The sequence below is a fragment of the Chiroxiphia lanceolata genome, chromosome 24, assembly GCF_009829145.1.
Source record: "Chiroxiphia lanceolata isolate bChiLan1 chromosome 24, bChiLan1.pri, whole genome shotgun sequence".
In the NCBI taxonomy this organism is placed as follows: domain Eukaryota; kingdom Metazoa; phylum Chordata; class Aves; order Passeriformes; family Pipridae; genus Chiroxiphia; species Chiroxiphia lanceolata.
Window position 1 is genome coordinate 6,201,192 of NC_045660.1, and position 23,794 is coordinate 6,224,985.

General features: G+C 56.0%; 1 protein-coding gene across 1 annotated transcript; it reads left to right on the forward strand.

The window, feature by feature from the left end:
* The first annotated feature begins 1,175 nt into the window (after window positions 1–1,175).
* Window positions 1,176–23,707, forward strand: TFAP2E (transcription factor AP-2 epsilon). The gene is made up of 7 exons (XM_032710141.1): window positions 1,176–1,202; window positions 1,308–1,754; window positions 2,049–2,100; window positions 17,919–18,147; window positions 18,433–18,551; window positions 21,433–21,574; window positions 22,138–23,707. Exons 1-7 carry the CDS (start codon window positions 1,176–1,178, stop codon window positions 22,421–22,423), a joined length of 1,302 nt encoding a protein of 433 aa, XP_032566032.1. The 3' UTR covers window positions 22,424–23,707.
* Window positions 23,708–23,794: the final 87 nt, after the last annotated feature.

Genomic DNA, 23,794 nt, shown 5'->3' on the forward strand with positions numbered 1-23,794 from the left:
TGAGACCGCGGGGACCCGCCACCCCACAGCCCGGCCACGGCGCCCGTGGGCTGCGGGGAGCTGTGACCGTGGGTGTCCGAGCGCCGCGAGTGTGTGTCGGGGCGTGAGAGTGGGCGAGTGTGCCCGTGCGGGTGGGCATCCCCGGGCAGGGCCGTGCGGGGCACCACCGCCCCGCCGTGGGTCCGTGGGGACACCCCTGCGTGGGCGTAATATGGTGGGGGGCATAGGCTGTCATTGGGGTCACCCTGTGCCGCTGGCGGGGCCTCCTCGTCCCCCCGGTTCGCCCCGACGGCGCTCCGTGCCCGATGCCGCGCGCAGGGACCCGATGCTGCGGGCCCGCCTCGCCCTGCCCCGGAGGGAGGGCCCAAAAGCGAGGGAGGGATGGAGAGGAGGAGGGAGGGATGGTGGAGGGCGGGGAGGCAGGCACGCTGCCCGTCGGTGCTCCCCGGTTTCCCCTGGCTCTGTTGCAGCCGGCGCCCGCCCTCGGGTAGGGAGCCAGTCCCGGAGCACCCCCAGACACTTCTCTCTCTCCCCAGTCCGGGCTGCGGCTCTCCCTCCTCGTCGGGGGAGGTCTCAGCTGCCTCCGGGGCCATCGGTGCGCTCCCGGCCGGGGCCCCGCTCCCGGCTCGGGCTAATAAAGTCAAACCGTAGAGCATCGCCACCGCCCCACATCCCGCCCGCACCCCCGGATTCTCCTGACCCTGGGGGCTCGGGCCCGGGGCGGCCCGGGGCTCTCCGGGACAAGGCTCTCAGTCGGCGCGGCCCGGGGCGGGGGGTCCGGGGGTGGCACCGGGGGCAGGGTGTGCGGTACCGCGCGGCGCGGGAGCGGTGCGGGGAGCGGGGCCGCCCGACGGCGCGGGGGCAGCACCGGCTGCGCTCCCAGGGGGCGGCGGACGTCCCTCGCCCCCCGCGCCGGCCGCGTCCCGCCGCCGTCCCGCTGTCGGGAGCCGTCGGGGCCCCGCGGGAGCGGGCGGCGCGTCCCCGTCCCCGCGCTCTGACGCGCGCTCCCGGGGCGGCGGGCGCGCCCCCGCCGCTATAACTGGCGTGCATGGAGTCGGGGCCGGCGCAGAGGAGCGGGCGGGCGATGGGAGACGTCGCTTCGGCGGGATAGAGGGGCGGAGACGGGGGCACCCCCGGGGCCCGGCCCGCCCGGGGCTCGCCGCGGGCCCGCACCGATGCTTGTGCACAGCTACCCGGGCATGGTGAGTGCGGGACGGGCGCGGGCTGGACGGGACGGGATGGGATGGGACGGGGGGCCGGGGGTCCGTGCTCACCTCACCTCACCGCCGCTGTCTCCGCCGCCGCAGGACCGCACCGAGGGGCTGCCCGGGGCGCCGGCCGGGGCCCGCCTGCCGCAGCTGCCCTCGCTCAACCAGGCACCCTACGGTTCGGCGCCGCCGCTCTGCCACACGCCCGCCACCGACTTCCAGCCGCCCTACTTCCCCCCGCCGTACCCGCAACCGCCGCTGCCCTACCCGCAGGGCCAGGAGCCCGGCTACCCGCACCTGGCGGACCCGTACGCGGCGCTCAGCCCGCTGCACCAGCACCAGCAGCCGGCCTGGCCCCCCCAGCGCGGCCGGCAGGACGAGCCGGGGCTGCTCTCGCAGACCCACCGAGCCCTGGGGCTCGACCCCCGCCGCGAGTACCCCGCCGTGCCCCGCCTGCTCCACGGGCTGCCCGACGGCAGCCACGGCCTCGCCGACGGCCCGCTGGGCCTCCACGGCCTCGGTCACCACGGCATCGAGGATATCCAGGTACGGGGGGACGGCGGGAGCGCCGGGAGGGTGCCCGGGGGCTGGGGGGGAAACGACCGATCCCGCCGCCTGTGTGCCCGGCGGCTCCCGGTCGGGACAGGTCGAGCCAGGCGGCGTCCGTACCCCCGGGCAAGCAGGGCCGCCGCGCTGGCATCCCCGTTACCGGGGCTCGTTCGTACCACAACGATTCCTCCTGGCCGGGGGCAGCGAGAGCACCGGGCCGAGGCCGCACTGTCCCGGTGCCCGCCCGCCCCGGGAGCCGCCGGCTGACGGCTCTTTCCTCGGTGCTTTCAGGCCGTGGACGACGGCGGGATGAACCTTCTCGATCAGTCCGTGATCAAGAAAGGTAAGAGCGCGGCGGCTCCGCGGGACGCGCCACCGGGCCGGGCTCCGCGCCCGTTCCTGCCCTCGGGGCTCCCCCGCGTCGGGTTCCCCCCGTGACCGCCGTCCCGCGAGGCCGCCCCCCGCCCGTCGGGAAGGGCTCGCTGCCGTTCCCGGCGAGACTGAAACGAAAGCGGCGGGTCCCGGCGGGGCCAGCGCGCCCACCCGCCCCCGGCCCGCGGCGCTCCCCGGGGCGGTACCGCGGCCGCCGCTCCTCCGCGGTACCGGGGGCAGAGGGACCCGGACGGGCGGATGCGGTTGTCGCGGAGCCCCGGGGCCCTCCCCGCCGGCGGCCGCGGACGGTGTGCATGGGAAGCCCCGGGGATGCCCCGGCGGGGCTTGGAGCAGCTCCCGGTCCCGCCACCCCCGGCCGCAGCGCGGGCCGCGCACCGCTTCGCACAGCCCCGGGCCGCGGCGGATCGGGCCCGTTCGGCGGGGTTCTGCGGGGGGAAGGACGCGTTTAACGGGGGCGAGGAGGTGCCGCAGCCGTGGGGGCCAGTGCTGCCCGTCCCTGCAGACGGGAGCGTCCCGCAGCCCCCCAGGCGGCCGCCCCCCGCCTCGGTAAAAACGGGCCTACGGGGACCCCCCATCTGCAACTCCAGAAACGGGGCTTCGCTCGGGGACCAGAGTGGGGAACAGCTTCTCCCTCCGGGACCAGCGGGGCCCTCGGGGTCTCCCGTCTACGGTTCTCCCCCGCACGCTGAGCATCCCCTCCGCTTCCCGACGAACCCGTGGGTAGAACAGCTCAACTGCCTAAAATATTTTTGTATTGAACCCTCCGCCGGGGTGTTGCGGGAACGGGGTCTGGGCCGGGAGCGATCGGTGCGGTGCTCGGGGCGACCCCTCCTATGGAATATTCCAGCGCTGCTCTTGGCTTCTTCCCCGCGATTTTTTACAGAAATGTGTGGATGGGAAGGACGCGTTGAATCGCCGCCGCCGGGGCGGGTCCGGTAGCGCGGGCCCGGCGGGGGCCGCAGCCCCGCAGTCCCGGTGCCGGTCCCGGCCGCAGCCGAACCCCCGGTGACTGCCCGGCCCCGGCGATCCGGGAAAAACATCCCAACTGTGCGATCCCAATCCCCGCCGCCACCGATCGTTTCACGGGGGGAGCGGCGCTCCCGCTTCGCCGCAGCCCCTTTTCCCTGGAAATGGCTGTTCCAGGAACACGCGTCTGCCAGCGGGGCACTAATGACCCGCATTAATTGAGCTTTAATCAGAACGCAGGAGAGGTTTCATCAAACCCCCGGGAGAGAGGAATGCCCGCGACAAGCTGCGGGGTACGTGGGCCGGGAGCGACCGTGCCTCCACGGCTCGGGCCGGGCAGCAGCACCCAGGAGCCCTCGGGAAACACCCCGCAGCGGCAATATTTGTCTGGAAGTTCGGTCGGAGTTACAGCGGTTTGTTGGGGTTTTCCCCTCCTTTTTCCAAACGCGCCATTAGTTAGAATTTTTCTTCTCCTATCCGGGGGATTTGTTGTTGTTCAGTGCCAGGTTTGTGCCTAGGGATTCTCCAGTCCTCTAGTCTTGGAAAGAAGGAAAAAAAAAAAAAAAAAGGAAAAATGAAATTTAAATATCCCTGAATGAAGGCGGGCACGGTGGGAGCAGGTCGCCCGCATCCCCCGTGCCCACGGACAGTTGCTCTTCTCACGCCGTTTCTCGTTTGTTTTTTTTCTTTCTTCCTTTTTTTTTTTAAAATATATATATTTCCCCCTTCCTTATTTTTTTTCCCTTTAAAATTATTTTTATTGTTGTTGTTTTGTTTGGGATTTTTTAAATTATTTTTCTTTCTATTATTATTGCTGTGTTTGGGGCGCGAAGCCCCGAGTTCGCCGGAGAAATCGATAAATCCAAAGCCAAAATGGTGTTTGCAGGGGGACGCGGGCGATTACCCTGGGAAGGGCAGGACAGAGGTACCGGGGGTTCCTTGGGGCAACGGCAGCACCGTGGGCTCTGTCCCGGCACCGCTCCGGGGCTCCAGTGCTCGTTCGCCCGTATTTCGGGGGCCGCTCTCCTTCTTCCCTACTCCTGGAAATCCCAAAACTGGCGAGTTCGGCTCACAAGAAAGCTGAGGAATTATAGAAGCTGCAGCCGGGAATGCCCGATCAAATGCCGCTGCTCTCTGCTCATCCTGGGGAACAAATTCCTTTATATTCGGCTTTATTTAATTTTTTTAAAATATATAGTGGTCGTTCTTACTCCTCTGACTCTTCCAGCTTTGAGCTGTGTCCTGGAGCCCCAACGGGGCCGAGCCCGGGGCCCCGCGGGGGAATGACACCCCAGGAAAAAATACAATTAAATTAAAACCATCGGAGGGTCCCGGGCAGTGCAGGAGGGGGCAGGTGGGCAGCGAGACTCGGGGACCTCCTCTCTGCAAGGAGTGAGGGTAAACCCTAAAAAGCCCAGTTTTGTCCTCAATCGCGCCGAGATCTCAAATACCGATTAATCCTGGAATTCCTGACGGAATGGCCGTCGGATAGAAACCTGATAGAAATCTGTGCCTGTGAAAACAGATACATCTCTCCGTAATTAGTTGCCGAGATACTGTTGTCCTGGTTCAACAAAATATTAATCACCTGCCCCAGATCCCCAAATCCCCCTTTAACTCCCGTCCTTGGAGGTGAGTTTAGTCAGGAAGAGCCCGGGACGGGAGGGAAGCGGCCGCAGCCCCGCGCTGCCCCCGCAGCCGGTCCCGTCCCGTATCCCGGGGCTCCAGGACCGTCCCCTCACGGAGGGTCCCTGCCGGTGTCCCCTCGTCCCCCCGCACCGACGGGCCCCGCCGCGGGCGGGGAAGGAGCCGCCCGGAGCCTCGGAGCGTGTTGCGGGAGCATCCCTGGCTGCGTGTCTCTTCCCCCCCCTTTTCCTTCTCAAACAAACTTCCACGGTTCCAGCCGTTAATATAATTCCAGGGATTTAGTGGGGATCTCAGAGACGCGGTGTGCTGACAGCCCCCCCCCCCCCCGCTCGGGGTGTTTTCCCGAGCGCTCCTGGCTGCAGGCAACCCCGACTTTAGGAAGCAGCGTGGGGAGAGGACAAGGGGGTATCAACCCCAACACGGGCTCGGGGACTCCCCCCGGGGTCCCCGACCCGCAGTCCCGGCAGTGACCGAGCAGCGCCCAGAGCCGGGTCCCGGCGGCGGCACAGCCCGGGGAGGCAGATCCCGGCTGGAAACAGGCGCTCAAAGCTCCATTTCCACCCTTGCCCTCGGGACCGGCTCCGTTTCGTTTTCCCCGTGGACGTCCCTTGGGGTGAAGGGTGATGTGCGGTGTCCGGGTCGGTTGCGGGGTGAGGTGTGCGAGGGAGGCAGAGCCGGGAATTCGCTTGGAGCAGGGAGAGATGTGACAGAAAAACGGAGGATGAGTTCTGCCCTTGCTGTCGCGACAAATGGGGGCTAGATCTAGCTCGAGAATTAAATGGATAAAATCTTGGATAGGGCAGCAGAGCCTTTATGAATATCTCCTAACTACGTTCGTTTGTTCTCCCTCTTTTCCAAAAGTATTTCAGAAATATTTGTGTCCTTTTGTTGCTGTCGTTGTTTTGTTTGTGTGGTTTTATTATTACTGCTAGTATTAATTTATTTTTTTCCTCCCAAGAATTTTTATAAGACCAGGGAGATATTTGACTTGAAAACATTAAAATTAACTCTGAAAAAGTTTAGTCCAGGGCTCTGGCTGCTTTAGTTTACGGCAGCTCAGGCATTTTCTGCTCCATTCACCTGCTTCCCTGGTGTTTAGTCGCCCAGGTCAGCTACTGAGGTCCAGCTGTGAGACCCCCCAGAGATAAAATTGGAGGCCCAACGAGCCCTGAGCTCCCGATGTGGGTTCTTCCCTCAGCTGGGCGAGGAGAGTGTGACTTTCTGGTTATGAAATCAAGCGTTAGGCCCCTGCTCTCAGTAGCAAAAAATCCTGCAGCTTGGTTGTAAAATAAGGAGGGGTTTTATTGCTTTCACATCCTTTCGGGATCAGCAGAAAGCTTCTCAGAGAGCCTTTTTATTACAAAGAAAAATAGAAATCTCTTTCCCTGGCACCCGGAGACACATTTGGGGTGTGGGAGCAGCCCGGGGTCCTGCCAGTGGTGGGTCAGAGAGAACCAGGGCCCTGTGGCAGCGGGAGAGGGGTGAGCCACGGGGGCCTGGGCACCCGCTCCTGGGCACGAGTTTTGGCTGTGGCATTTTACAACCTGGAGTAGAGACAGAGCAGGGTGGAACCAGCGTGGGCTCGCACTGGCACCCTGGCACGCACAGCACACATCCCTGGGCTTCACTGTGGGGCAGCAGGACCTGGTCCTGCCCCTGCCCCCTGTGTTTGTGGATCTGGTCCTCCCCCTGTGCCCTGTGTTTGTGAGTCTGGTCCTGCCCCTGTCCCTTGTGTTTGTGGGTCTGGTCCTGTTCCTGTGCCCTGTGTTTGTGGGTCTGGTCCTGCCCCTGCCCTCTGTGTTTGTGGGTCTGGTCCTGCCCCTGCCCCCTGTGTTTGTGGGTCTGGTCCTGCCCCTGCCCCCTGTGTTTGTGGGTCTAGTCCTGCCCCTGTGCCCTGTGTTTGTGGGTCTGGTCCTGCCCCTGCCCTCTGTGTTTGTGGGTCTGGTCCTGCCCCTGCCCCCTGTGTTTGTGGGTCTGGTCCTGCCCCTGCCCTCTGTGTTTGTGGGTCTGGTCCTGCCCCTGCCCCCTGTGTTTGTGGGTCTGGCCGCTGCCGTTCTCCCTCATGTTTGTGGAAATCGTTCCGATTTCCACCCGAGGCTTTCGAGCTGCTCCGAGTGGCAGTGCTAGCTGTTTCTGCTCAGGAATGTGGACCTGTTTGGCTGGATGCTGGACAGACGGATGGAAAGCTGTGCCTCAGAGCCCACAGTCAAGAATATTGCACGAAGTAGCTGTCACTGCTAAGGAATGCGGCAGAGGAAGGAGATTAAGAGCGAAATCCTTAGATCCACTCGCCACCGCACGCGAGCTCCAGGTTTTGATGCAAAGTCTCCCCGTGGGCTCCGTGTGCTGGTGGGACCAGGGCACTGGTGTGGTGGCAGAGGTGCCATTTCTCCTTTGTTTCGGTGCAGGGAGGAACTGAGCTGTGAGAAATGTAAGAAACCAGATGTGGCAGAGAAAAAAAAAAAATCCTGAAAGAATGGTAGATTAGATAAACATCATTTCCTGTGATGAGCAAGGTAATAAATGAAGTCATCCTGTAAAACACCTGGGGCTGCAAAGACAGGGCTTGGAAAGGACTGTCCAGGGCTGTGGGTGGAGGCACTTGGCCTCCAGTCAGCTGCAGGGTGCTGGGCTCAGCCAGCAGCTCTCCCTGCTCTCTGCAGCTTCATCTGCGGTGGAAGTTTGCCTGAGTGGGAAAAGGGGCTCACCCGGGACAAGCTGGGTCTTGACTGGTAGCTTTGCTGCCTTAGCACTGCTCCCAAATGCTTTAAAGTTTTGACAAGCCCTCACACACACTGGGAGATAGAGCAGCGTTCCTCAAAACACGGTCCCACCTCCCGATGCCGGCGCACGCGGTGCGCGGCAGGAACACCTACTAATCAAACAGAGGGACTTGAAAGAAAGTTTTTTACTCTGAACTGCATCCAGATCACCATTCCTCCATTAAAATTATATTTTTAATGTCCTATAATTGCACCAGGATAAGCCCAGGTGTGTGTTCATGTGAGATAACACACGCGGGTACCGGTGAAGGCGCTGGGCTTTGTCTCAACCTCCCCAGTGCCTCCCAGGCATGTGTTATCTCCAAGTTTCATGTACCTTGTCATGACTTACTGTTTAATTAGATGTTTTTAAATGAATTTTTTTCTTTGTTAGAAATAAAGAGCAGCTCTTAAAGGGTAGGTTCAGAAAAGCCAGCTTGGGTTGCTTTTTGGCGTGTGGCGTGAGTCAAAACAGCAGCACCTCTGCTCCAGGAGTTGGACTCCAGAGGAGACTTCTCCATGGACAGCAGCAAGAGAGTACTACAGACATGCTGGGCTGGCTCTGGAGCATCTCCCCCTCCATTTTGAGGAGGTATTTTTGTGTGTGTGAGGTGTTTTTGCAGCTCAGTGGCTGCTGTCACCACCCTGACTCCCACAGGAGCTGCTCCTTTCACCTGTGGGCTGGCAGTGGGGCAGCCTCGGCCAGGGGACACCCTGTGGTGTTTGTCCCTGCAAAGGAGGTGGTGCCAAGATCTTATTTTTGTAGATTGTGCCATGCCACAAGCACCTGCCTCACTGGGGTCCCCAGGTCCCACCCACTGCAGCACAGACACAGGCAAGACCCACAGGGACCTATCCATGTTCCTCCAGCCCAGGTCACACCAAACCTGCAGCAGAGCAGAGGCAAACACAGACCATTGCTCTCAGTTTAGTAATATTTCAAGATATATGATCTCAGAAAAAAAATGTTTGCAGTCTGTCTTAATTATTCGAAGAGCTTAAATGAGGTTCTCTGAAGTCCTAAACTAGCACCCTAACCACTAAACCATCCCACCCTTTCCTGTGTGATCCAGGGAATTACTCACCCTTGCTGTCCTTCCATTTGCTTGTTTATTTTAATTCTTAATGGAGGAACTAATTAGCAAATGTGGATGTGATGCTTGGAACTGCTGCGTGCTCAGCTCTCGTCTCTGTGCCCTGTCCCAAGCCCAGCTCTGCCACGTCCAGGTCTCACCTTCTGGTTGGTGAGAGGTGAAGTGCTGTGGATGGGTGGGAAAGGGAAGAGAAGAACGGGAGGTGAGAGGGAATTGCTGGAAATGAGCCCAAGGTATCATTAAACATCCCCAAACACAGCGTGTCACGGCTCAGGAGCAGGATCACCACCTGTGAGCAGGTTCACCACCACCACAGCCTAAAAATCCATCACAGTGTCTGCTGTGCGTGCCTGGGATTCCAGCCGGGCTGAGTCTCCCCACCCTCTATCTCAGGCATTTATCTGGCATCAGTCACCCCAGTGCTGAGGCGCCAGGGAACGAGGGATGGGGTCAGGCCCTGTTCCCTGCAGACTGGTCAGGCAGGTCCCAGGGAGCAAGTGGTGTCCCCAGTGAGGTGCCTGTGTGGGGATGGCGTGTCCCCAGGGCTCCCTGGGAGCCCAGAGGTGGCCACATGCATGGGAGAAAGCAGGGCCACCAGCCCAGGGCTGGAGAGGTGTGAGCAGAGGATCTGACCGAGGGTATTCAGGGTGACCCCAAGTACAAGTTCCCAGTTAGTAAGAGATGGGGCAGCTATCGAAGAACCATCATCAGAGGGTTTGTCCCACCAACACACTGGTTTTGGAAACCCAAGGCATCTGAGCAAGGAAAAGTAAAAGCATTTTCTCTGTGAAAATGGGTGAGCAGTGCCTGTCCCCAGAGGGATTCCTGGTCAGGCCGGTGGCTCCGGAGCAGCCGCTGATTCACGTTGCTGTGGTCAGACCCTGACCGAAATCCTGCCAGCTCTGCAGCCTGGCACTGAGCTCTGTATGAAGAGAAGAATTTTTTTATAATTATTATTCACGTCTAATCTTTGCTGAATGGTCGTTTGCCCTTCAGTAATCTAAATACATTTAACAAATTGACAGGAACATCACCATGGCTTCCACAGGATCCGCCGCCGCTCACTGAGACACCACAGCTTTGTTCTCCCCTTTTAGCTTATGTAGATCCCAGCCACACATTCAGGTGCATCTATAGGGAATACAGAGGAAAAATCTCTCAAGCATGATACTGTAAAGTGGATTGAACTGTTTAAACACATAAAGATCCCATAGACCGGGTGCCAGAATGTTTTTTGCTGCTGAAGGAATAAACCCGGGGTGGTTGATGCTACAGGCAGAATGATGGTGTGTGCAGGGCTGGGAGCACTCACTGCTGCACAGCCAGGGAAACTTCCCTTGGTGTCACAACGGAGCTGTGTGGGTTTCCAGTTCCTCTAGTTTAAATCCTCTGGCTCTCCAGCCTCCCATTTCTGTTTCCTGCCTTCCCGGGACCCGCGTGGTTTGTGCTGTGAAACGTGAGTTCTACGCAAGCAGAATTTGAACTGAATTTTAAGTGGTTGTTAAGTAATTGAACTGAAATTTAAATAGTTGTTTTTCTGGTGTAGATACGAGAGGGTGTAGCTGCAGGTCCAGGAGAAAAAAATTTAGAGTCAGGAGGAGGGAAATAATGTGAAATACCAGACTGACTTCTCCAATGAAGTCGCTGTGTCAGGGCAGCTTCTAACCAACAGCGCAGAAAACAGGTACCAACACACTTCGACATTCAAAAGCAGAATCCAAATCCTTTTCATTCATTCCCTTCGAAGGTTCAGACACTTGGGTTTCACTGTTTAAGGGGGCATTTCAATCATTAATATTTGGTGCTTTCCAGCGGGGTGTTGCTGCTCAGGCTACAACATCGGGGGCTCCCCAGAGAGCAGAACCCACTCCACAGAATGAAGTATGGAAGGGAAATGTGTGGGAACCCACCATGAATTAATTGTGAGTGGCTTCCAAAAAACTGACCAACTATTCTGAACAGCAGCACATTTGAGGCTGAGTCATTCCTAAATGATAGAGCAGGGAAATGCATTAGCTGAAATTATTAATTGCAAAGCTCTTACTAATCCTTTTCCCAGCCCTGCAGAAGCACAGGGGCCTGAGTAAATTTTAATATTATATCAGGTGGCCACTCCTATCGAGATACAATGCACTGTGCAGGGACCATCCTTAACCAAGACATGGTACCCAGTGATTCAGGGGAGGCTGAACCTTCCCAAAAGCTCCCAAAGCTCCCCAGGAGACACCTGCAGTGACACGTGGCCAGGGCTGGGTCAAACAGAGGCACAGAAAGAAAAATGCAATTAATGTCACATGGTACCTTCATATTTCTCTCCCAACCTGATGAATTTATTTGCATGGGAAACAAAATGTTAAATATGGGAGCTTTGCATAGGTATGGGACCTCTCCTGATCAGCTTTCTCATGGGAATAGTTTGAGGTTGTATCCCTGTTCTCCTGAGAGGGTCCCAGATCCATTTCCCTATCAGGACTCAGCAATCTGGAAAGCACAGAGATAAACCCAAGATTCTTTCCATCCTTCCATTTGAAAAGGCCGATGATGGTTCCTAGAGAGGCTCTTTGACACGGGGACTTGGTTCAGGTTGTGCATTCAAGATAAAGAAAATACCTGTATAATCCCCTCTGGGAAGAGAGGATAATTACAGAGTGCGGGTTTGAAATACAGCTGATGGCTCTGACCTCCTTCCCTGGACCATCAATAAATACCTCTCTGCTGAAACACCAGGAAATTGGAGCAGCTGAACTCTGCAGCACCTCCTCCCCGAAAAAGGGCTTTTAGAGGGATGGCGGGAGCAGCTGCCCCTGGCTCACACCCCCATCCCGATATTCTTCATGTATGTACCTCCATCTTACAATTTACATCAGAGACATTCAAAAGAAGGTTAGGTGAGCTCACCGACAGCTCTTCCTGGAAGGCAACAGCAATCCCTCACCTCTGCAGCGCTTCCATCAGGGGCTGCACACAAACATCCATCAGCCAGAGCTCCCCCCGCTGCCCGCCCAGCGCGGGGCAGAGCGGCAGGACCCCCGTGCGGGGAACAAACAGTTTGGGGCTGTTCTCACTGCAGCTGCAGGGTCGTGGAAGCAAAACCTCGGCACCTGCAGCAGGTTTGGAGGGTGCCGGTGTCCCCCTCCGGTCTCTGTCCCGCAGCGATGCCCGAGGCAGCCGAGCTGACCGGGGCACGGCCCCGGAGAGGGGCGGGGGGCTGAGAGGCTTTGAAGGGCCTGGAGACAGCGCTGTGGTGCCTGAAGATGAGCGATTGCTTTATCCCAGGTTGTCTCCTGGGGCTATTCACTGATCCCTCTTTAAAATGCAATCTCAGCTGTAGCACACCCTAACATTTAAAGGGATGTCTCAACAAAAGCCCCAATATTCCAGGGATTCCGCCTTCCTGAGGAGGAGAATTTACCTGTGATGCATCTGAGGAGAGAAGAAAACTGACTTGTAAGACGGGCAGCGATTTGCATGTTCCCTCTGGACTTGTTTTTCCCCTCGCAGCACTCCGAGCTCCAGCTGGAAATGGAACAGAACAAATAACACCACGATAAGCAACTCAATTCCCAAGTACCACAGATTTTCCTGCTTACGAATCATTTTACAGGCAGGCAGCACATTTCTCCTGTGGAAATGAGTCAGTACTTTTTTTTTTTTTCGGTAGGCAAAGTTTCTTTTCCCTTAAACCCAGAGGTCGGTGTTGTGCTGTCAAACCCCGAGCACTGGCACCGGCTCCTGCAGCTCCCGGCAGCACCCGCACACAGAGCCCGAGCTGCAAATGCACCTTTTTCACTGAATATTTACATATCAAAGTGGCCATTTCCAGGAATCACAGGGGTAATTCCAGCCACAAACTTTTGTGAACATAGATGAGGAAGTGGCGGGAGAGCAGGAGCTTGGGCATGGAGCATCCTCAACCCAGAGGAAGAGGGAGGCACAGGGCTGTGGATTGCTCTGTGCTGGAACTTCTCTGGAAAAAGCACGAAGTTCTCCGAGCCTTTCTAGGTAAAAGCCTTTGAAGAACTGGGTTTGTTTTGCTCCTTCTGTGTGACCTGGAACTTAAAAGCCGAGGGACCCACCTCTGCAAGCCAGAACAGAAGTGGCAGAAACTTTGTGGTTTCTCTTAGAACACTTTGAAGGCACAAGGCTCCTTGCTCCATCCACAGGATTCACAGCTGAGGGATCCATTCAGAAGTGGTTTTAATCTTTCTCCTGGCTGTCTCCTGAAAAACCCTCACAGAGACATGGTTGTGACATTCCATCCCATCCACAGCATCGCCAGAGGTGTCAGGACCTCGTGTTGTTCATGGGAATTGCCTTTCCAAGCTTGTCTGCTGCTCCAAGGAGCACATCACATCCTGTGCTCAGGCCATGGACCAGCTCCTCCTGGCTGCATTCACCACCCAGGGAATTCTCACCTGAAGAAAGCTCTCACCAGAGATCACTTGGCAAGTTTTAATTGGGTATCACAGCATCCCTCCCAGGTAGACATTATTATATTATATTATTATCTCCAATTTGTTGCTGGAGACAGTCAAGCCCAAATTGGGGTGGTGACCTGCCCTGTGTTGTAACACAATTCCATGCTGGCTGTACCAGACACAGGGAGACAACTCCAGGCAAGCAGTGTCCTCCAGCTCAGGGAAGTCAAGGGATGAAGCTTTTGGTGTCCTTGGGCACCAAGAAGTGTTTGGAATCGCCCTCTCTTTCTGTATCAGGGGCTTTTGTGCCACAGCAGATGGAGTTGTATGAGCTTCATCATCTGCCAGCTACACCCAGGGTACATTTAAAAGACAAACCAGAGCTGACTCAGCACAAAGAAGGCACCTCTGGTGGGAGATCACAAGTCCTGTGGTTCAAAGGGAAGACAAAGCCACGTGTACCTGCTGTGAGCACTGAGGCAGGTGGTTGGTGTGGGAGTTCGTGTCTCTCTCCACTGCTGCTCAACACACACCTGAAACGGGGTGCATTGCAAGGGGCACCTGCCTTGAGGGGTTAAAGGCAGCAGAGAGATGCTGAGCCTGATGGAGAAGCTTCCTGGGACGCTGTACAGAAGTGAGAATTGTTTCCCTTCCCACACTCAGCAAGGGACTGTACACCTGCTAATGCCACACTGCCCTTCCCAGCAGCCAACTCCAAAACCCCAGAGCACCACGAGCCAGGACAATGTGGTGACAAACAGCTCTACCCCACAGCACCAACAGAAAATCCGGAGCCATAAAAACAGAGGCTGTGCTTGAACAGTCTGCAGCACAGACCCTCCCAGCACTTGGGCAGTAGCTAAAGCCTGGATTGCTTGGAGAGGCATCCCCACAGACTGGAATTGCACACACACACACAGGTCATGCCCATGTACCTGATCTTTGGTAAATCATTTAACTTGCTCTGTGCCTCAGCTTTCCCCAGTTGCACTAAGGAGCCGGCTCGAGCCAGGAGTGATTTAATGGCTTTGGTGGCTGGTGCTGCACCAGCACCAGGCTGAGGATTAGTAATGCATGAAGCTCTTTGAGGTCTGCCAGCTTAACCTTTCTCCAAAATCAGTTTTCCGTTTCCAATCCAACCCCCCTGAGCTGTGGCTGCCCCACAGTGCTTACCTGCATCCAGGAGCCTGGCAGGTCAAAATGCTTCACAGAGGCTTTAGTTGGTGAAATCTGCAGCCAAGCTCACCTGGATTTGCTGAATTAGAAGTAGCAGGATTAATCTGAATAAACAACCATCCCACGGGGAAAAAACACTGGGTAGCGAAAGAAGAGAGCAAAAAAATTTAGGGGGGGGCAGAGTGAAGCAACCAAGCCTCAATAAATAATAAGTTCAGATGGCAAAGATGGCTGTGAGAGAGAAAAACCTTCCACTTCCCAGAGGCTTTCTGAGCAGTTGCTGGTGGGCTGATACCTCCTTCCCCTTTCTTTGGCTGAATCAGCCCAAACCCACTTTGTACCCTGCCCTTTATATCTTCCTGGGGTGTGGTGGGGTCACCCAGGTGTGCCCCATCCCTCTCATCAGGCAGGGCTCGAGGGGCACTGGTTTGGGCACCAGTATCCCACCCTTCCCTTGTCAACCTGTGTAAAGTGTGAACGAGCATCTCTGGGATGTGTTTCTGCTGAAAACCCATAGTCAGGAGTGGGAGCTACGCCCGCCCAAACCCCTGCCAGGGGGATGAGCAGGGTGAGAGCCGGTGGGGAAGGTCCTCCCCCACACCAAAAATGGGTGTCTCTTATGGCTGATCACAGAGAACCTCAGAATGGGTGACCAGTGTGACCAGCGCAGTGACACGATGTGACATTTCTATTCCCAGCTGCAAAGCACCACGTGGGGTTTGGGTCTGTGCCGTGCCCAGCTGCCCCCCTGCCCCGCGGGGCCCCCACTCGTGTTGGGGCCGTTCAGTGCCTCAAACCCCGTCACCAAATCCCCGTCTGGCTCCTGCGGGTCGTTCCTCTGCGCCGTGGCCGGGGTGACCCCTCGGCACGAGGCTGTGGGAGCAGCACCGGCGGGGTCAGGAGCCTGCAGCCCCCCCGGCCCGGCTGGGAAGGGCGCAGGGGGTCGGCGCCGGGGGCGTGGGGCTGTCGGCCGCGCGCTGAGCCTCCCCTGCACCGCTCTCATGCTTCCTTCTTGTCTGCAGGCTGGCTCAGGTGCTCCGATCACCTGCTGCTTGCGGGAACGGGAAAGCAGCAACTGAAGATCGAGGGGGACTTTTGGTTTACTCAGATGACAAGAGACAATTTTGGTTCCCCAAAAGCCAAGGAAACAAAGCTGTCAGGCTTTAATGGTAGCTTGTCTCCCTCCTGCAGCATGTTTATGGGCAAACAAGCTGCAGATCAGACCAGGCAAACAGCAGCAGGTGAGGCCAAATACCAATAATTCATAATTAATGGCGAATGTGGCTTTGTTTATTCTTGTTGTGTTGAGGCAATGCTAATGGATGAAGCTGTTACAGGACTCCGGGGACCGGCTCAGTTCCCAGTGCTGCCGCCTGCTCTGCCCCTCTCTCACCCCTCGTGTGCCCCATGAGGGTACGAGCTCCCCGTGACATGGGTGCCCTGTCCCACACTGCACAAACCCAGAGTGACAGGGCTGTGGCCTCAAGGCAGGAGAACAGTGCCACTATCCATGCTCAGTGCCAGTGCCTGGCCCCATTTGCTCGTGGCCTGGAGCGGGGCCGACCCCACTGCACTGGGTCCAGGGCACAGCTTTCAGGGGATTTCTTTCTCGCAGTAGCACCATCCCTAAAAGCTCCAGTACACGTTTGCCAAGTGTTGTGGTGTCTCCATGCTGCACCATCAGCATCACCTGTGCCTCCCCACCGCCTGCTGCTGCGTGTGGGGTGACCAACAAACGCACCAGAGATGCACCCAACCCCTCCCCAGCCCTGTTTTCCGTGGGCTCTGGTGTTAACTCGCACTGGTGCCAGATGGGTTTGCCCTCTCCCCAGACGCCGTGTCCCTCGGGTGTGTGGTGAGGCACAACCCTCTCCCTGCATGGCTCTGCCATCCCTCGGTGCCCGCAGGTCCCTGGCCACGCATGCGGCTTGAACGCGGTCCCCGCATGATCGTGGGCATGCACAGAGACACAGGTACAACACACCTGGCAGAGGGGGTCACCTATGCAGAGCCCTTCATGTGACACTACAGGCAACACCTTCCCCCCTAGGGAGGCTGGCTTGGGGGGTGGCCCTTGCTGCAGCAGAACCCCCACGCTGGGACCGGGACCTGCAGGGCCTTGGGTATTTGCAAACCACGCTGTGACTTTTGATTCTAAGGGATCCCCTGGAGACTGCCCTAACCTGTTCCGGGACTGTGGAAGAAAGCTTTGAAGTCACTGCTTCCTGGAAATAGTTTTGGTTTCCTGTGTCTCATGGGGATGTTCCTGTACTTGTTCTTCCCTGAACATCCCTGAACCAGCCTCAGTCATGGCAAACACCCACCACAGCTGCTGGTTCCAGGAGGGCACTGGTGCATCCCGCCCTTCACTCCCTGACTTTGTCCAAGTTTCATGTTGGGAGGAAACTCCACATCCTTCAGTTCATTGCCATTCATCCTTTAGTCTTAAAACATGAGCCATTTTTATGTAAAGTGCTGATTTTTGTTGCCATGCTAAAAGTCATTGAGCTGGATTTACAATGTACTGATTGTAAGCACCCCCTCATAGGTCCAGTCCCTGTACCCTCCCCTATTAATTCTGGGATTTCTGTTTCATTTTGGCCATGTGTGTTTCCTCTATAAACCCTGCACCTCACCCTGGCATTTGCTGCTGTGTTACTTGCAGGAACCATCTGACTGTGGAACAGTCATTCCCGAGGAACCACAAAGAATGCCAGGGACAAAATGATCTTTGGATTCCTTCAAAACCTGTATTATTCCCCAGGTTAAATTGGTTATTAATTTCAGAACATAAAAGCCAAAGAGATTTGGCACAGGTCTCAGCCACAGTTTTAACCTGAAAAGGTTTATTGCGTCTAAGAACATTTCTTATGGAATGACAAACGGGAAAACTGAGCCCCTTCATCCCTGTGCGACGCCACGGGCCTGATGCAATGCTGCAGTCACCAGTGCCTAACCTTGTGTTAATTGACTTTTGCCCATTAAGTAAAGGGAAGACTGTGCTGGATAAATTGGGTTTGATCTTCTCAAGCTTCCTTTAAGGGAGGGATGATGAAAGTTCAGGGCTGCGGCTGGTTGTGGGGCTAATCCCAAAGCTGAAGGCAAAGAGACTCTCTCCCCTGGTTCCCATGGGTGCACGCTGGAAGCACAGCTCTCAGCCAGCCCTGCAGCCCCCGGGTTTGGGGCAGGGAATGGAGGTGGTGGCTCAGGGGGTTGATCCTGCCCGGTGGGACACAGAGTGTGTTGGGCAGAGCTGGGATCCCCCGGGAGTGGATCGGTGCTCCAGCCAGTGGGACCAGCCAGGCTTTGCCCTGCCACCCACCTCCCAGAGGGGCAGGGAGGGGACCTGCTCACAGGTCCAGCCAGTGACACTGTGGACAGTCCTCAGCCTTCCAGGAGACCAGCCCAAAACCTTGGCTTTAATTACAGCCGAGCTGGGAGGTGTGGGAACGCAGGCAAGAGCAGCATCCAGGCTTCTTCCTTTCTGTGACCTTTGCTTAGTTTAGTTTCATCACCCCACATCTCTTCTTTCATTGAGGAAAACAGGGAACTAACTGAGACATCCCAGTAGCTGTTGTGCTGTTTGTGGAAGGCAGGACGTGGTGTGGGAGGCTGCAGAGCTGCCCAGAGTCACCGCACAGCGTCCCTGGCTCGGGGCTCTCTCAGCCACAGTCTCCTCTTCTCTCTCCCTTCCTTGTCTCCCAGTGCCCATCCCCTCGAAGGCCAACGGCACCACCATCTCCAGCCTGTCAATGAGCAAGGATGGCCTGGTTGGAGGGGTGACGAATCCCAACGAGGTGTTCTGCTCCGTGCCCGGCCGCCTGTCCCTCCTCAGCTCCACCTCCAAGTACAAGGTGACGGTCGGGGAGGTGCAGAGGAGGCTCTCGCCCCCCGAGTGTCTCAACGCCTCCCTCCTCGGCGGGGTCCTCCGCAGGTGAGCTGCTCCGAGAGCCCTGGGGTCTGTGTTCAGCACCAGCTCCTACCTCTCAGATAAACAGAGAGGAGAAAATCTGGTGTCTGGTACACTGGGGAATAGTATTTTTGTTTCTTCTTTCTTTTCAAACCTCAAAGCTTAAACTGGGACCATGGTCATTTTAACATGATGCGCAGGCTCGAAGGGTAAAGACCCTTCCCAAATCTTCGTTCGCGAAGACTGGCCATACATACACATACATACATACATTGAATTTTTCACCCCCTCTTTGTTTTCTCTTTTCAGAGCCAAATCAAAAAATGGGGGTCGGTGTTTAAGGGAAAGGTTAGAGAAAATTGGATTAAATCTACCTGCAGGAAGGCGCAAAGCTGCCAATGTCACCCTGTTGACATCCCTCGTGGAAGGTAAGAGCTGCTCCCACAGAGGGTGGGAGTGCCAGAACTTCCACTCCCTTCATTTCCAGCTTTCCACAAACCAGAACACTTAAAGTATGGGGCAGCCACCACCAGCTGAGCCTGGGAATGTCCCCTGTGTAAACCTCCATGCTGATGCAAGCCCACATCCTTTAAAATGAACAGACCCTTGGGAAGGCAGAGGGCTGAACAGCAAATGTCCAAGAAAATGTCCAAGCATGGTGACTCTGCTCATGACAGGGGGTTGGAACTGGATGGTTTTTAAGGTCTATTCCAACCCAAACCATTCTGTGATTCTGTGACTGTTTTCCAAAACTCAGCCATTTCTGTCAGATCAGCCATAGCCCGTGGGAAAGGCACCCCCATGGATGCTGAGTGGGTCTGGCTGGAGCTCAGGGTACCCCTCCTTTCTGCTATCAGTGGGGTCACAGAGACCAAACACAAAAAAAGCTTGAGCAAAGCTGCCAAGGTTCCACAGCTGCAGCCCCGTGCCCCCAGTTCGGACACAACGCTGACCCCTCCCTCAGGGCTCCATCCCCACCCCGGGTCTGTGCCTCATCCAAGTGCTTCTCTCCTCCCTGGCACAGCAGAGGGTGCGTGAGACATCAAGGAGATGCCAAACAGCTCCCAGGTCTCTCGGGTGGAGCTCAGGTGTGCAGCAGCCACCCTTGTTCAGAGCGTGGCGTTAAGGGCCGACCTCCGGAAAATGTGCATCCCTGCCTGGATGTGTGAGGTGCCCCTGCCCGAAGCCACTCGGTTGTTTCCTCCCCTCCTACTTCTTTGCACTGTGGAAATGATGATGTCTCCGCTGCGCCCTGCGAGGAAAGGACACGGGACACAAACAAATGGAATGACAGCTCCGCCTCCCTCCGAGCTCCGGAATCCATTGTGTCCGTGCCCGGCGCGGGGCAGGCAGCTGCCTGCGGATCCTGAATAGAAAATCATCCCCATTGTCGCCGGCAAATTAAATGACCCGCTTCATTAGGCCGAGGTTGTTACCGAGGGCAGTTGGTTTGTGCTGAATGAAAGGCTGATTTCCATGAAAAGAAAAGAAAGAAAAGAACGAAGGAAAGAAAGGAAGGAAGGAAAAATGTACAGTTTGAGTTCAGGTGGCTGCTGATGTTTTGGTTCCTGCTTACCAGCTCATAGTAAACAGGAGTGGTGCCCTGAGTGCTTGGTGGATGTAATTTCCTCCTGAACATGTGATGGTACCAGGGATGTTCCACCCAGAGGAAGGTGCTGCTGCTTTCTCTGACCCCTCACACAGAACTGGCTTGTGCCCCTCTGCCCAGGCACCCTCTTTCCTGGACATTTGCTGTCTTGGCTTAATTTGTTTTCTCCCCTCTGCCTTCCCAATGTCTGACCATTTAAAAAAGCCCCTGGGTTTCTCTTTGAATGCTGATGATATATTTTTTCTTACACTGACCCACTCACACAAATGGGGAGGATGTTCCTGGGGAACCCAGGAAGCACCAGGTAGAAACAGCTCCCTTTGGAGTCCCCACCAAGTACACAGAGCACTCACCTTCTCTTGAGCAACTCCTCCATGAGAGCCGCTCCAGCCTGGACCCAGGGGAGCAGCACGGTTGTATTTCCACTGCAGAAACACCCCTAAGTTCTCAAAAGAGCCTCAGGCAGGCTCCTGTGGCTGCTCTGCCCACCATGAAGTGCTCTCCTGCAGCCTCTCCTCCCCAGGCTCTGCCTCAGTGTGGCTTTAACATCTCTTCCCAAAGCCAGGTTGCCCTGTTCCCCCTGACACCTCCCTAATCCAGCCTCCAAACTGCCTTTAAGACATTCAGATATGCAGCCACTCTCACACTCATGGAGGAAATAAATCCTGGCTCCAGCCTTGTCTCTGACCATGGGCTCACTCAGCTGTCTTTTATCATCCCAGTAACAGTTTTCCAGCAGTTGTTCCTTTCTGACTGTCTTTTAACACACAAACAACTGCAGTTCTGATTCTGTAGGTTTACCTTATTTGCTCCTTCTTTGGAGGAGGAGTTGAAGTGGAAAGTGCTGTCCTTATGTGGGAAGCAGGGGCAGTTCCCCCTAACTGAGCTCCAGGATCCGGGCAGGCCGGGCTGGGATCTGGGTTAATGCTGTTAGGATGGATGGCCTAATACGTGTGAGCAGCAGGGGGGCAAGTCAAATTAGCTCTGCCTGCCTGACCTGGATTTTGGGTGTTGGGCATGATCAATGGCCATCAGCTCTGATTATTTCCACGGGGACGCCTGGAGATGGATCAATCCCATCAATGGGTGGGCATTTCCACGGGGTGATGGATACGCTGCCTGCACGCCCAGCCCGAGGGCCCCGGCTCACTGGGGGAGGATGTAACCCCCTTCCTCCTGCCCCTTCCTCACAGCCCTGCTTTGTCCTGTGGTCACAGGGCTGAGGTCGCTCTTTCACCCTACAGCCCCCATTTCTGCTTGATTTGGAACAGCCAAGCAGGAAATCTGGGAAGAAGGAGGGAGAGAAAGATGCAGCAGGGGATGTCCCCAAGTGAGAAACGCCTCTGCTGCCCTTCCTTTTGGAGCAGGTGCCCAGAGTCACACCTCACTCTGCTCCAAAGCCAGCACCTTCCTGATGCTCTTTTAAAAGGCAGCAAAGGAAGGATCCAGCTGCTGTTTAGAGCAGGCAATGGCTCGTTTGGCCCATGTGGACTAATTGCCTCGCAGAGGAGAATGAGAAACAGTGGTTTCTGCACCAAGAGCTGAAGGTGGGGAGAGCTCTTGGGCAGTCACTGCAAAGGGAAGCACCCCAGTCCCACCAGAAATGAGCCGCCCCAGTGAAAAGGCTGAAGCTGCTGCAGAAGTTCTCCCCTCACCCAGGGCGTGGGCTGGGTGCTGATGTCCCTCTGTCCTGCCCACAGGTGAGGCCATTCACCTGGCTCGGGACTTCGGGTACGTCTGCGAGACCGAGTTCCCGGCCAAGGCGGCGGCAGAGTACCTGTGCCGGCAGCACTCCGACCCCGCCGAGCTGCACACCAGGAAAAACATGCTGCTGGCCACCAAGTGAGTGCAGATGGCAGCGAGCCACCGGCGGGTTCGGTGCCCACAGCCCGGGAGGGCAGCGTTGGCCCCCAGAGCTTCCTCTTTGTGGGGAAGAGAGGGGCTCACACGCTGCAGGAAGATGAGCAGCAAGGTGAAGGGCTGCAGGGACTGAAGGGCTTGTTCCTCCGTGGGAGAGGGCAACACAACCACGGGGGAGCATTTTGGCACTGCCTGATGTGCCCCTTCAAAGCAGGGGCAGTGGCTCCAGCTCTGCACCCAGGAGCTTTCCACAGGCTGGAGCTGAAAAATCCTGGTGGGGAGGAGGTGGCTGTTGGTGCAGGGAGGATGAAAAGAACCCCCAGACACACCCAGAGAAGTTGTGGCTGCTCCATCCCTGGAAATGTTTAATGCCAGGTTGGATGGAGCTCTGAGCAACCTGGTCCAGTGGAAGGTGTCCACGTCAGAGGGGTTACAACTGGATGATCTTCAAGGTCCCTTCCAACCCAGACTATCCTGGGATTCTATGATTCTGTGTCCTGCAGCTCTCCACGAGCCGTATAATGACCAAACCCTCTCTCTTTCAGACAAATTTGCAAAGAGTTTGCAGACCTGATAGCCCAGGACCGGTCGCCGCTGGGGAACAGCCGCCCCTCGCTGATCCTGGAGCCCGGTGTCCAGAGCTGTTTGACTCATTTCAGCCTCATAACCCACGGCTTTGGGGGCCCGGCCATCTGCGCCGCCCTCACCGCCTTCCAGAACTACCTGGTGGAGTCCCTCAAGGGGCTGGATAAAATATTCATGAACAGCACGGGGAACGGGCACAGCGGGGACTCCAAAGCGTCAGACAAGGAGGTGAAGCATCGGAAATAACGCGCTGCCTCCCCCCGGTGGGAGCTCCCCCCGGGCACCGGCGGCGGCACCGGGACGGGGCGGGGGAGAGACGACCCCAGTGCACTGTTTTCTGAACTGCTGCGTTCGAACGAGGGAGGAAAACTCGTGAAGCAAACAGAGAAAAGACAAAAAAAAAAAAAAAAAAAAAAAAAAAGAAAAAAGAGGATTTAAAGAATTTAAGAAGAAAACAGCTCTAATGGACGTAGTGAGATTGAGGGAAGCCAGGCTGACGGCTTTGGGGTTTTGCCCTTTTTTTTTTTTTTTTTTTTTTTTAAATCGTGGATGCAGGAAGCCAAGTCATGTGCAATTTGAGTTTGTTTTGTTTTGTTTTTTAAAAAAAACCCCGTAATGAAATCCTGAAGTGCTCCGGGAATTTGCTTCAACTGAAAAACTGAGAGGAAAGAGGAGAAGCCTCGTCAGTGCAAGACCCAGAGCAGGAGCAGCCAAGGGCAGGGGGATGGAGCCCTGGCTGCACCTGGATTTATCCACTGGTTTTGAGGCAAACACACAGGAAACCTTCCCCCTTCCCCACCTACAGCCCATTCCTAACGCCAGGCCAAGGAAAATTGCCAGAAGAACTGCTTTGGATTTAAAGCAGGCTCAGACTCCGTTTACAGCTTCAAACTGAGACTCACTGTGGATTTTCCCATGGGCTGAGGAGCCCCAAGCCTTGGCACGAGGGAGGAACAACCACCCAGCCCACAGGTCCCAACCGCTGCCCTCACGGCTGGGGACAAGGCAGGTGAAGTTAAACCCAGGACTAATTAAACCTCCACAACCTGCAGATGACAGCACACAAGTTTCTAAAACAAACAATAATAGTTAATAAAGCACAAGGAGCAGAACTTGAACCAGGCCAAACTGAACTGTTCTAAATCTGTATATATTTATTTATGTGTAATTAAAATCTGAAAGTTTTAAAATGTCCAGTGCAAGTTATTTATATCAAACTGAGTTGGGTTTTTTTTTTTGTTTTGCCTTTTTCGTTCGTTTGTTTGTTTTGGGGTTGGTTTTTTGTTTTGTTTTGTTTGGTTTTTTTTTTTTTAAAGATGAAAATCTTTGGATTTTCTGCCATTAGAAATGGGAATGAAGTTTTGGATCCACCAAACTGTAGCATGGGCAGGCTAGGCTGTGATGATGATAACTCTAGAAGTTCTGCAGGATTTTGTACTTGCTGTTGTTTCTCTTAATGCTGCAATAGATGTACGACACCCACACCACAATGTCATTCTCATTCTCTTAATAAACCTCTTTTTATTTGAAGAAAGCACCTCCATCGTCTTTGTGAGAAGGATCCTCGGCCTCTGTGGTTGCATCTTGAAACAGATTATGTGGATTAGTTATATAGGA